The sequence below is a fragment of the Corvus brachyrhynchos genome, unplaced genomic scaffold (genome assembly GCF_000691975.1).
Source record: "Corvus brachyrhynchos isolate BGI_N302 unplaced genomic scaffold, ASM69197v1 scaffold1097, whole genome shotgun sequence".
Classification (NCBI taxonomy): domain Eukaryota; kingdom Metazoa; phylum Chordata; class Aves; order Passeriformes; family Corvidae; genus Corvus; species Corvus brachyrhynchos.
The window spans coordinates 519,885-532,723 of NW_008239003.1; the positions used below are offsets into that span (position 1 = coordinate 519,885).

The following is a 12,839-nucleotide window of genomic DNA, read 5'->3' on the forward strand; positions in this document are numbered from 1 at the left end:
CACTGCACTCAACAGAGACGGCAGATGTCCACAGCTCCATCACATCACAAACACACAGCATCCGCCCCAGCCCACCCCTCTGGCTGTGCAGCCATGCACACCGCCTCCCAGAAAACAGCTCCTGCTACCTTCATCCCGCTTGCGCTTGTTGCTCTCAGTGCCGGGGGAGGCAATTCCCAGGATCCCACTAATGGAGTAGGAGGAGCCAGCAGAGTCAGTGGTGACAGAGGACACCTGGGTGACAGATCCCGTGGAGGCTGCAAGGCAAGGACAGGCAGTCAGCTGCAGGACAACATGGGCACCAGCTCACCCAAAAGCCACCAGCTCCCATGGCATAAAGGAGGTGGGCTGGGGCTCAGCTGGCCATTGTGGCACCTCCGGCTCGGGAAGAGCCCTTACCCACCCCAGCCATGTCCAGTCCAATCCAGCAGCATTCCACAGCAGCCCAGTGCAGGGGTGGGAGCAGAGGCATGGTCAGCCTTTGCCCCCCTCACGAGGGGTTAGGTCTATCTGCTGTGGGATGGGAGATGCTTTTCCTTAGCAGTCAGACACCCCATCTCACACGAGGCTCAGTGAGCTTGGAAAGCTCATTGCTTGGGATGGCAGAAGCCCTCCAGTGACACAGCAGCCCATGTCACCAGCAATGTGGACAGAGCTTGCTGTGAACACAGTCATGCAGAGAGAGGAGCTGCCACAAGAGGGTTCTGGAGACAGGAACCTCCTGGGAGCAGAGCAACCTTCACTTGCTGTGCTAGGTGTGCAGTCTGCATCGTGTTAAGACCATGCCGCCAGCCTTTGGAGACCTTGCACAGCTGGGGTTGCCCAGGGATCGATGGCTGAAAGACCCTGAGGTTCCCCAAAATATGACCTAAATCCATTATGCTTTGCAAGAGCCCTCAGAAAAGGGTACTGTTTGTGTCCACCGAGGGTGGTCACTCATGAGCAGCCTACACCAGTCTGGATGTGCCAGATTGCACTGCAAACACTGTTCTTGTGATGCTGTGGGTGTCTAAGGCTTCATGGAAGCAGGCAGAGGAGGGAGCACCACCATCATTTCCCTCAGCTTACAGTCTGAGTCTGTCCTGCCACATCCCTACATCCTAGAAATCATCATGCAGACCCCAAGGACAGGATGGGGGGATACACTGTGGGACCACATGGAAGACCCCCAGACACAGCTCACACAGAGCAAACCCATGTCAGGAATACCTGCTGTCTCTATCAACTCTAGACCCTGAGAAACAAGATTTTTCTTCTCTGTTCTCGACTTTCTCATGAAGAGACAGCATTTAAGCCACCACAGTGAGATAAAGGAAGATTTCTGAGATTCTTTTGATATTTTCTGGAGAGAAAGGCTGAGGGCACAGGGTCTGCAGTATGGATCTGCCGACAAACTGAAAGAATGCAGGCAGCTCTGTGCCTCCGCTCCCTTTCTCCTGGTGCCAGCACACCTTGGCCAAGAGAGAAGCGGCAGCAAGTATTTCACCATATCACAGGTGACAGCATAAAGGCAGAGAGAAACTAGGGCCCCCACACCACTTCCTGTGAAGCAAGGGCTGACCTGTGTCCTGATGGGTTTCATGGAACAGGACAAAAGGAGAGCAGCCCTCAGCTCTGACTGAGCCCCTCCATCCCTGCTGCATTGCAGCACAGAAGCAGCCACCCTCCTCAGAAAGACACCATCAGCCAGGAGAAGGGCTGAGGGTGTCTCGCCAGCCTGGGGTTCTCCTCTGGGTCACCCTCCACCAGCATCACCTCCCTCAGGGTGCAGCATCACTGTTCTGTGGCTGAATTAAAAGTTCTGAAAGTTTTGCTACCTCTTCACTCAAGACTGCAAGTGCACAAAGAACTATGGAAGGCATGGTTGATAGCTGAAAAAACACATTCAAAACTACTTACTGACTAATGATGCAGAAAATGTTATGAATAAGTATCCCTTTCTTGATTTATTACTTTAATTATCTGACATTCTATAGACCCCTATTAGTGGGGGTTTTTTGGTTTAGATTTCAATTTTCTGTCTCATGGTGAAAGCTATTTATCATAATAATCAGTAAAATTCAAAACCTTTTAGAAGTATTTATAAAATTCATTTACTATGTTCAGCCCTTGGAGAATGACAAAGAAGGCACATTAGCACGTGTGCTGAAGTGTTTTATGCAGAATTATCTGTCCATAAGAATGATTAAAAGTTCTTCAGAATATTTGTAACCCATTATGATTTTTTTTAATGTATTTTAAAAAAAGTTTTCCTTACCTATGCTGTGACTGGAGGCTGGGACCTGCTGCTTGGGTGGCTGCTGCACCCTGGTCCGTATGATCCTGTGAGTAATGGAAAGAAAATGACCACTTAGCTAGCATTAGGCATGCAATGGCAGGAGGCATTAGACACTACTTTTTCAGCAAAGGACACCAATATCAATACAAAAAATGCCTTTCTGCATACGTTCCCTTTGTCATTCACTGAAAGATCAAAGTTTGGCAGGTGGACCCAGGACCACATTTGTGCCCCCAGCCCCTGCCATTAGAGTCATCAGGGTGACATTCCACAGAGTCACAAAATCACACAATGGCTCGGGTTGGAAGAGACAGCAGTTGACAGTAGGTCATCTCGTCCAACCTCCCTGCTCAAGCAAGGTCCTCCCAGAGCACACTGAACATGCTCGCATCCAGATGGTTCTCAGGATGCTTCAGAGTTTGGTGCTTTGGTGACTTTGAGGACCCCATCCTCACTGCCCAGGAAAGAGATATCCATTGCTATCTGGGCAACCATCAGGCCAGTACCCCCTCTCCTGGGAGCTTGGCCCTTCTGAGCCCAGAGGTCCCAGCAGCCTGTGGTCTGCACTCTTGGGTGCTGGGACACATTCGCAAGGCTGTTCCTAGAGCATCCCAAGTATAGCACTCACATAGCTAGAGGCACTTGGACACCTCGGGAAAGGATCAGCTTAACCAAAATATTATTTTGAAGAGAAAGCGTTGGAATAAATGCTAATCTTAAAGCTGAATGACTACATTTATCATCACAGGGTACATACAGTCTTTGCTCTGATTGATAGTGACATCAATTAGGAAAAATTCAGAGATAAAGGTAAAACAGACTGCATATGTGGTGGTGCAGGACAGAGGGTACCTGCTACAAAGGGAGATTCTGGGTAGATGCTACATACATTGTTCACCTGCCCATGCGCTATGAAAAAACAAAAGACTGGGTCAGCAATACCTCTGGAAATCACACAGCTCTCCCTCAGGCTGTGGCAGAATTGGAACAGGCTGGAAGGAGGCACACCCTTGGTTCACCACACATCCCCCTGCCCCAGGCACTACTGTTACAGCAGCAATGCCACAGTGAGCATTTCTCGTCTCTGTGCCTGTCAAACTCTCCTCCCATTCCTGCCTGCCATGAATTTGACAGACAGGAGAGGAGAGGAGTTGTCAGGTGGAGTGGGCTTGGGGGTGAACTTGCAGGAATACACAGCAGTTCCTTGCTGGTAAGTCCACCATAAACAGGCACAGGGACCACCAGTGGTGACACCCACCTCCATTCCAGAAAAGGATGCACTGCCGTCCCCTTCCCCTCCCATTCCTCAGAGGTGTCTGATGGAGGCTGGCAGAGGTTTGGCCTGTCCACAAGCCATCTCTCAGCTGACAGCGCCAGAGTGAGGCTGTTGCATGTCAGGCACAGCCAGGAGATGGCTTCCAGCAACATAGCCCCCAGAACAGCCAGCCCAGTGTGGGGGACAGGAACAGTTGGGACAGCACCTTTGGTGGGGGAGCACGGCCAAAGAAACAGGACCCTGCATGGTCAAGAGTGGAAACAGCCCCCGGCACAAGGCTGTCATGGTGAAGAAAGGGTGTCCAGGGCCTTCTGGCACGTAAACATCTTTATCTCTGGAGGAACAGAGACTGGAGCATTTGAAAGCAGCAGGACAGCTCTCAGCTGATTTGAGCAAAGCTAATCACAATGATTAATTCAGTCTTAATCACACAGAGTTTCTTCTGCTATTGAAGAGTGGCCTATTATTACAATTAATGCTATTAATAAATAAAAATTATTATTATTATTCACTCTTACAGGGGGGCAGCAGCTCAGACTTGTCTGCTAAAAGGCCCCCTCAGTAGCGGGGATGAGCTGCGAGTAGTCCATCCCCATAAACTCTAGTGTTCCACAGAAACAGCATCAGCATCCTCTAAGGGAACAACACAGCCCTGGCAAACACCCCCTGCACTCTGGAGAACCAGAAAGAGAACCAGAGCAGTACCTCCATCCTCCCCTGTGCAGAAATGGTAACTGCAGCAGGACAGGAACCACTCAGAGAGATCTTTGTAGGCTTAGGTTTGTGCTGACCAGGCAGCCCCTGATTTGCACCTCAGTGGTGAACAAGAATATTGTGGGCAGCGGCCTCCTGCCTTCCCCACCAGCAAAGCCCCAAAGTATATACTCAATGTTAAATATGAGCATAAAACCCACAGACTGCTGGAACTGTAGGATTTAGCATTAAAGCAAAGTGTTTTGATGTGAATTCCAGGTTCTTTGTCACATGGCTGTTCAGTCTGGGTTTTCACAAGGAGCTCCTAAGCCAGCAAAAACAATTCTCTGAGTAAACAGATTGACTCAAACAGATTGCATGCATTTCTTAAAAGGGATTGCAAACCTTTGAGAAAAGATCTTAGCCACAGTCACAAGCAGATGAGAAAGAATTAGATTTACAGACAAAAACCTTGGTGACAGATCATGAACTGGGTTTCTGATACAAGGCCAGTGAGGGTGTGGGCATTATGAGTGTGGAAACATACAAGGACACAGCAAGTGGAACATAGAAACTGGCTCAAAATATGACTGGAAGCTACTTAAATCTCCCTTTTACCTAGAGCTGTGACTGTCTTTTTGGTAGTTTTTTGGAGGACATTTGAAGTTCTCCAACACAAGCACAGGACTGCTCACAGCAGCCATGATTCTCACATGACTCATTGACATTAATGGAAGCAGAGCTTCTCCTTAGGTATTTGATATTTTCCTTTGGTTTTCCTGGTGTGTGTAATGTTTCTCAAACCCCCTTTAAATCTAAAGACACCACGTTCATAGAGTTACTCCATGCTGCTCTGGAGCCTCCAAGTCAGGGGCTCCCAAGCAGCAAAGACCTCACATGAACAGCCCCATTTTTTTTTTTTTAAATTCCACAAACATATGAGTCGACATTTGGTCTGTCAAAGCAGAGACTGCACTCCCCGCTAATGCTGGGGAAGCCACTCCAGCTACTCAAGCGGCAACTCCATGAATGCAAATCAGATTGGGATAGCCAATAAAAGAATATTGCATCAATTTATTTCACGTCTGGACGCAAATGAGACCTTTTATAGCGAGCTGTATTCGAAGAATTTGCATGCAGTTGCACAAGTGAAAATCATCTCACCAGCGTGGGGAGGAGGAAGCCTGGAACAGAGGGAAGATTAAAGAACTCTGCTTGCCAGGCCCATGGGTGCCCAAGAGCTCTGCTATCCAAGTATTCGCCTCTTACTGTTGCTCTGGCAGGGCTGGAGATGTCACATAGTATTTCACTGGGTTTTTCCAACATCAACCTTACATGTCACTTGACTCAGGAGGAAATTATGGGCACAGAAGGTGTAACGGACAAGGCAGCAGTTTAGAGGCCCTTTAGACCCTTCTATGACCCCAGCCCTGACTTGTGACGCCATGGCAGAACTCACAAACATGGGACTGAGTCTCCAAATGAGATTCCCCTGCATCTTTGCAAAAGCAATTCAAGGCCACTTAGGTTCCCAACGTAAAAAGCAGACAGCGGAGGCCCTCAGACACTACCAACCAAATTCCCCCACTGATATTCACACTGAACGTAGGCCTGGGCCAATGTCAGCTACACCAAATGGGTGATAGAACGGTACCTCAGACCCATGCCTTAGGTCCCTTTCTTTCCCAGGCAGCTGCCACCCTACTCAATGGCCATCTGAGCTTCCCCCCAGGGCAAAGCATGTCCCACTGAACACCCACCCTATAGAGCAGAACTAGGGCTTCACTCATAACAAACTCATAGGGTCATTCCCAGCAAGGTCCTCCTACTCACAGAGAGGGGAAAGGATGGAAAAGAAGCAAAGGCTGGCAGTGGAACCTGCCCACTCCTGGGAAACACTCATCATCCATGGTGCTTCAGCCACTGAGGTAAGCCCAGAGCTGCTCCCTAGCCCCAAGTGCCCTAGGGAAACAGGAGAAGCTGCTTTTCTTAGAAGCAGCCCCAAACACCCAGTCCTACTAAAAGACAAAGACATAGTGACAATGCTTCCATGGAGCATCCCACCCCACACAGAACTTTACCTGTTAATGGAACTGACGCTGGGCACAGTGTCGTTGTCACACACTCGTTCAGCAAGGAGCCTGTCCCTGATCTCCCAGGCAAACATGGTGGGATTTTGGCGTTTGTACTCTGCAATTTTTTCAACGACTTTGGGTGTGGCGACCTTTGGTTTTGATCCTCCAATCACTCCAGGTTTAATACTCCCAGTTTCATAATACCTGGGACAACATCCAAAACAAAGCTTTGGTTATCACACACAGACAGAGAACATGCTCTGAGATTTATAGAGAACATCATTTCAAGGTAACTGAACCCCAGCAAATCCTGAGATACATCTTCACTTTCACATACACATTTCCTGCCTGTGTGGTTCTTTATCACCTAATAGATTAACTTATAGTAATTGGAATTGGGCCTCAGGATACAATATATATTTTTCTGTAATAGCAAGACAAAAGAAATAACGCAAGATTAAAGGGCATGCTGAGATCCAAAATTAACTGAAAATGTGTGTTATTAATCAGCAGTACTGGCAATAATAGAAACAAATCACACCAAAGACCACTTTTTGCAGCGGACTCTTTTGTAGCAAATTACTGTTTTTACAGAAATGCTGTCATTAATATCTACAGCTCGTTATGATTCAGAGTGACATGATGGCTAGGTATTGTTTTTTATTTGCAGCTCTGGAATAAATAGAGTAGCGTCTCTTTTTCCTGGTTTTTGATTTTAATATGCATACTATGATTTTAATAGTTCCTGTTTTTCAAAATGTATTCTTTTCATCATTACATTCTCAGTAAATGTAGTTTCAGTAGTTTCAATAACAAATTTTGAGGGAAAGGGAGCTGCTCATGCTCTGGAGGGGTCCAGCTGAGGCAGGGATCAGTTTCTGTGACCAGCGCTTCCTTGGGTGCAGCATCTTCACCACCAGCAGCAGCTCTGCTGATGCCATGCCCCCAGGAAAGGTGGAGAATGAGATCCCTAAACCAAAATAAATCTGACCAATTTCTTCACATGCACATCACACAAGATATACTGCTTTTGGTAGCTTTGCCATAATACATGGTAGCTGAGATCTCTGGGCCCTGCAAGTCTTCCCCTTTAATAAAGTATTGAACATGCTGCTAAGAGCAGAAGTGCCATCTTACATATTGAGGGCCACAACGGAGACTGAGACCGTATTCCTCCATGCTGCAGTCAGGGCATTCCACACAGGAGGCTCTCTCACAGCCCTGAACTTCTTTGTATCTTCTGAATTTTCTCATGACCAGATTAAAAATAAACCCATGCCTACCTTCAGCTACCACCCTAACTGCCCTAATCCTGCACACCCCTTTCATATAGAGCAGCCCCCGACTCTGTCAGCCTCTCAACCAGGTGCCCACCAAGCTGTACTTGCAGCAGCTCAAACACAACCGCTTACTGCTCTATGCCCACATTTCTAGCTCAGGAGAACCTCCCAAGCAGGAAGACAAGACTGCTTATTAACATATTTTCCCTGCAACTATCTAACATAACCATTATACAAAAAAAAAAAAATTCCCCCATCTTTCCAAACAGTCTGCACAGCCGAAGTCTGCCTCACTGAAACATGCAATCATGTTCATCGAATTTTTGCCAGGCTACCTGTTCTTAGTGTTTTCAGGACAGCTCTGTGTGCAGGACCTAAAGTTCCTTTAAAGAGACTGACACCAAATTGTTCATACATGTTCTCAGATATTCTGTGTGCAAATGTTGACTCAGGCTTACCAGCCCCCATGAACCATTTATGCAATATCAATAATGGCATGTGTTGAGAGATGGATTAGCCCTCCTGCTGTCCCTAAATGCAGTGAGCTTTAGGGCAGAGGAGAAAAATTTAGTTCCTCTCACACTTCCAGGAGGACATAACAAAAACAGTGGCAAACATGGCCCATAAACCTTCTAAAATCTTGCACCCCTGGGCTCAAAACCTTGGTTGCTGGCACCATTTCTGTGAGGAGGATGTAGAAGGCAGCCAGAAAATACCACAAACGCTACGAGACAACAAGTCACAATTTTCTTAAATCTAGTCAAAATGATTGATTTCACAAATGTTTCTTAGCACTTTTCTCCAACAGTGCCCATGGTCAGTGCCCTGCACTCCAGGACAGCCTAGCCAAGAGGAGCACTCCCAGCAGTACAGGATGCTGTGCCTGTACAGACCAGCCAATGCTTTCCCATGGCTGATCACCACAGTAGGAAAGCCACACCAGAGAGGGCCCTTGCCACCACAATACTGCGGCTGTGATGAGCTCACCAGGGGACAAATCTCTGGTGTCTTCGGAACAGCAAGACCTCTACTCCCAAACTCTTTAACCTTTGCTCACCTGCCTGCTTTCATGGCCTCAAGGCCCGCCCAGGCATAGATGAGCCCACAGGAAGGCTCGCCTTGCATGGGACGTGCAGGATTGGGCCCACAACCCCTTCCCTAGATGCTGGGGGAGGTCATCGTGATGGGAACAGTTCTCACCCTGCACTGCCATGGACATCCCCCTCCTCTCCACCCTAGCAATGAATCTGGGTGCAGTCACAAGGCCTGCAGGCTGCATGCCTCCAGCATCCCTGACTCCTGTTTCCTTTTTAAAGGCAAGGATCACTTTAGCCAGCATCATTTCATGTGCATCAGGTCAGGGCCTTTTGCTTATGGAGAGTTGCAAAGGCAGGTGTAGGGTGGGCCCCTCTCCAGCACCCTCCCCCAAGGGGTAAGAGCTTCATTTGCCCTGCAACAGCTGGTTATCTACTTCTAGATGTTGTTTTAAAGCTGCATCTAATACTGAAAAATTCCAATAATAAAATTCCAAATGTAAGGATTTATCATAAGGATTCCCATTTTTCACATACATGCACACATATGAAAAAACATACATACAGAGATGCAATTACAGAGACATTTTACCCACTGTAATTATTAGTTAGGAAAATTATGAGCTGTGAAATTCCAATTTATTGCTGACAACTTTAATGACAGAGCTCTGGAACCTCACTCTGAGCTCTATATTGCAAGTATATCTAACAGTAGACCTAAACTGCCAAAAGTAAAACCATCAGACTTTTTCCTGGTGGGTAAATAAATTGCCTGTTTCCAAGCTGTGTGTTGATCCTAATGGGAATTGGTGGCAATTCCAATGCAACAATGAGCATCACCAGCCAAACCACGCCAGTGAGGCAGGGAGCAGGAGCCTGTGTTACCTGCAGATGTGGAGCCATAACAGATTGAAACAGCCCATGGTGGGCAGTATAAAGCCCATGGAAAGTTTTCCTCTCTAAACCAGTCAAGGCATTTGTGTTCTTAAAACTCCAGCGGGAGAAGTGTGTGTAGTTTGCAGGGAAGGCATATCCCTGTGAGGAAGGCATGAGAGATAAAGCAAAGGCACCGAGTCCAGCCTACACTCTGAAACCAAGCAGGGATGTGGACACACTGCTCACGAGTTTGGACAAGTAGAAGTAGGATGGTTATGTGGAAAACAGTGACAAGAGCTGCAAAACCGGGCGCCTGTGACCCTGACAAATCTGACCACTTATATGGACACTGAGTGATCAACACATCCCCTGTGTGATACTACAGAAAAATGCCTGAATCATCTTTGCAGCTACGCTATGTCCAGGAGAACATGTTGGTTAGGAATAGGAAAAGAAAATTTTAAATAAAAATAATAAAATTCTAAACAATGAAATTAGCTGTGAAATCTTAGCAAACAGATCAGTAATTAACTTTTCCAGATGACAAAGAAAAACACTAGGGAAAAAAAAAATCCCTTAATATAAGTTGCTCAAGTATGTAAGAATACCTGGGGTTCAAAACCATTTGAAAACTGTAACTTACACATTAGGTTTAGGTTTGCACAGAAGGTGTTTAAAGAAAAAAAAAAAAAGAAAAAAGCAAGCATGGCATTTTTTACCAGAATCTATGTCAAATTTTAAAAGGAAATCAGGAAATAATATTAATTCAGAGTTTACTATCCTGCTGCCCTAGTGTTTGGAGCAGCTCCTGGCTGAACAGAGAGCCACTCCTAAAGTAGCCAAAATATATTTAAGATGGTTACTAGCTGCTTATGGTGTTCCGTGCTCTCTTAATCCAGTAGAAGACTGGAAAAAAACATTCAATCATCAACAACGGGATAGATTGCGGAATAGCTTGTATGAATGCACATGTCACAATGTTGATGAAATATATAATGCTATTATTGTTTAAAAAAAGTTCTGTTCAGGAAGCAAAACAAGCAACTTCCACAACTTCTACATTTTTCACATTTTGCTGAATGTGACTGCCAGATTTCCCTTCCTGTTCAGAGAAGACAAGTGCAGGACATACACTATATGTACAGCAGATACTCATGGCATTCTGCACTTCGCATTAGAATTGCATACAAGAAACTGTAAAAGGGGCAAGCAAGACCTACGGATATTGGCTCTTTCTTTCCACATCAGTCATATAAAACCACGACTCCTCATGCAGCCGCTCTCCTTACTGGACTGATCGCCTATCTCCGTTTGTTTGCAGCCTCTAGTTCTGGAACTGGCACTGACACTTTTCTCTAGCCGGACAGAGGATTTGTCGTCCCCCTTTACCTGCCAAGTATTTTGCTGACACAGCCATGGCTGACGCGGAGCTGCCGGGAGATGTCACACGGCCGGACCCCTTGGTGGGCGAGCTCCACGATCCTTTGGCGAACGACATCTGGGAGAGGGCGGCCGTTCACAAAAACACCCCCCAGCTGATTCACACCTCCATGTCCTGAAACACACAGGGGAGGGAGAGAAGGGCAGAAGAGCTGTGTGAGAGTTTCAGATGTCTCTGCAGGGCAGAATCTCCAGCCCCAGCGCTCTCAGGCGCTGGGCACCGCCTCCCCAGAATTGGTCCGATTTCCCCGAGAGGAGCAGGGAGGTGACCTCACTGCCGCAATGACACTTGCTGGAGGGGAGGACCGTCCTGCCTGAAGGCAGATGGGGCCCCCTCTGGGCAAATGGCCACGAGGAACCCCTCAATCATGTCCAGCACCCCGGCGGCGGACCACCCTCCTCCCGAAGTCGCGTTGGCCCAGCCACGAACTCCAGGGCAGAGCTGGTGCTGTCCCGTGGAGCGGAGGCTTCTCAGAGCCGCTGGCTGGAAAGCCAGCGGAAAATAAGGCTGGGTAATCGCTCAGCCCACATACTGCCTCTGTCTAAGCACAGAGAGAGATACCTGAAATGAAACACGCTGTGTTTTGTTTTTCCCCAGCTGCCTTGAATTAAGCAAGTGGGGGAAGGGGAAGAAAAAAAAAAGAGAGAGAAAAGGGGGGAAGGAAGGAATTCGGAAGGAAGGAATTCAGAAGGAAGGAAGGAATTTGGAAGGAATTCGGAAGGAAGGACTTTGGAAGGAAGGAAGGAAGGAAGGAAGGAAGGGAGGGAGGGAGGGAGAGAGGGAGAGAGAAAAAAAAAGAAAGAAAGAAAGAAAGAAAGAAAGAAAGAAAGAAAGAAAGAAAGAAAGAAAGAAAGAAAGAAAGAAAGGAAAACAAACTGCTCCTAGAATTTACAGCAGTCTTAGCAGGTATTATGATCCCACAGGAGCAGATCTGCAGTGTTCACCTTTAGCAAAGTGAATTATATATCTGGTCGGAAACAGGACCTGCTTGGAGGAATAGAAGTGAAACTGTAAACCACATGAACACAAATTAATCCTACGTACTAGAAGGTAATATAATTAACCCTTATGTTGTTATTCATCCAACTACTTATATTACGGGGGGGTGGAGGAACTAAAAAAAAGCCATAGGGATAGTATAGATGCTAATTCTGGAACAAAAAATAATACAGAAAATCTCTCTGTTTGAGCAGGGTTGGAATCGTATTGAATAAGTTGGCAAGCCAAATGCCTCAGTGTTCAAAAAAAATTATACAGAGCTATTTTTATTTTAATCTTGTTATTTCACTATTGATAAACTGCTGTCAAAACTTTGCAACCACCTTTTAAAACTCTCAGGACACATAATGAACCCCCATGAAATACTTGATGTTAAACACTGTGGCTAGCAGACAAGCGCCTGCTCTGCCTTCATCGGTGCGAGAGGCACACTCTGCCAGCGGCCCAGCCGCGGGGTTCCCTCCCGTGTGCTGGAAGCAGACACCGGTGCTGGGACTCCTGCCTAGATTGATGCCGCGATGCCCAGGACACCGAGGCTTTGTGTGAGAGAAAGCTCGGTGGCGGCAGCTGCCCGGAAGGCTGCGAGGAATGAGACCTCGGGCTCCTCAGGGCTTTAAGTGCAAGGAATCGCGCACGGTGCATTCAGCTGGAGAGGGAAGATCCTGTGGTGGTGGTCGGACAAGGGGAGAAGGAGGAAAGAAAGAGGGAAGGAGGAAAAAAAAAGGAAGGAGGAAAAAAAAAGGAAGGAGAAAAAAAAGGAAGGAGGGAAGGAGGGAAGGAGGGAGGAAGGGAGGGAGGGAGGAATTCGGAAGGAATTCGGAAGGAAGGAAGGAAGGAAGGAAGGAAGGAAGGAATTCGGAAGGAAGGAATTCGGAAGGAAGGAATTC

The 12,839-nt window shown here is 47.1% G+C and overlaps 1 protein-coding gene across 1 annotated transcript in view; it reads right to left on the minus strand.

The window, feature by feature from the left end:
• Nucleotides 1–12,839, minus strand: part of PAX5 (paired box 5) — a 132,196-nt gene that overhangs the window by 115,972 nt on the left and 3,385 nt on the right. The window contains exons 2-5 of the mRNA XM_008637450.2: nucleotides 10,902–11,067; nucleotides 6,329–6,526; nucleotides 2,258–2,322; nucleotides 129–257 (exon numbers count right to left, since the gene is read on the minus strand). Coding sequence (XP_008635672.2) covers nucleotides 129–257; nucleotides 2,258–2,322; nucleotides 6,329–6,526; nucleotides 10,902–11,067 — 558 coding nt within the window. The remainder of the gene's footprint in view (nucleotides 1–128; nucleotides 258–2,257; nucleotides 2,323–6,328; nucleotides 6,527–10,901; nucleotides 11,068–12,839) is intronic.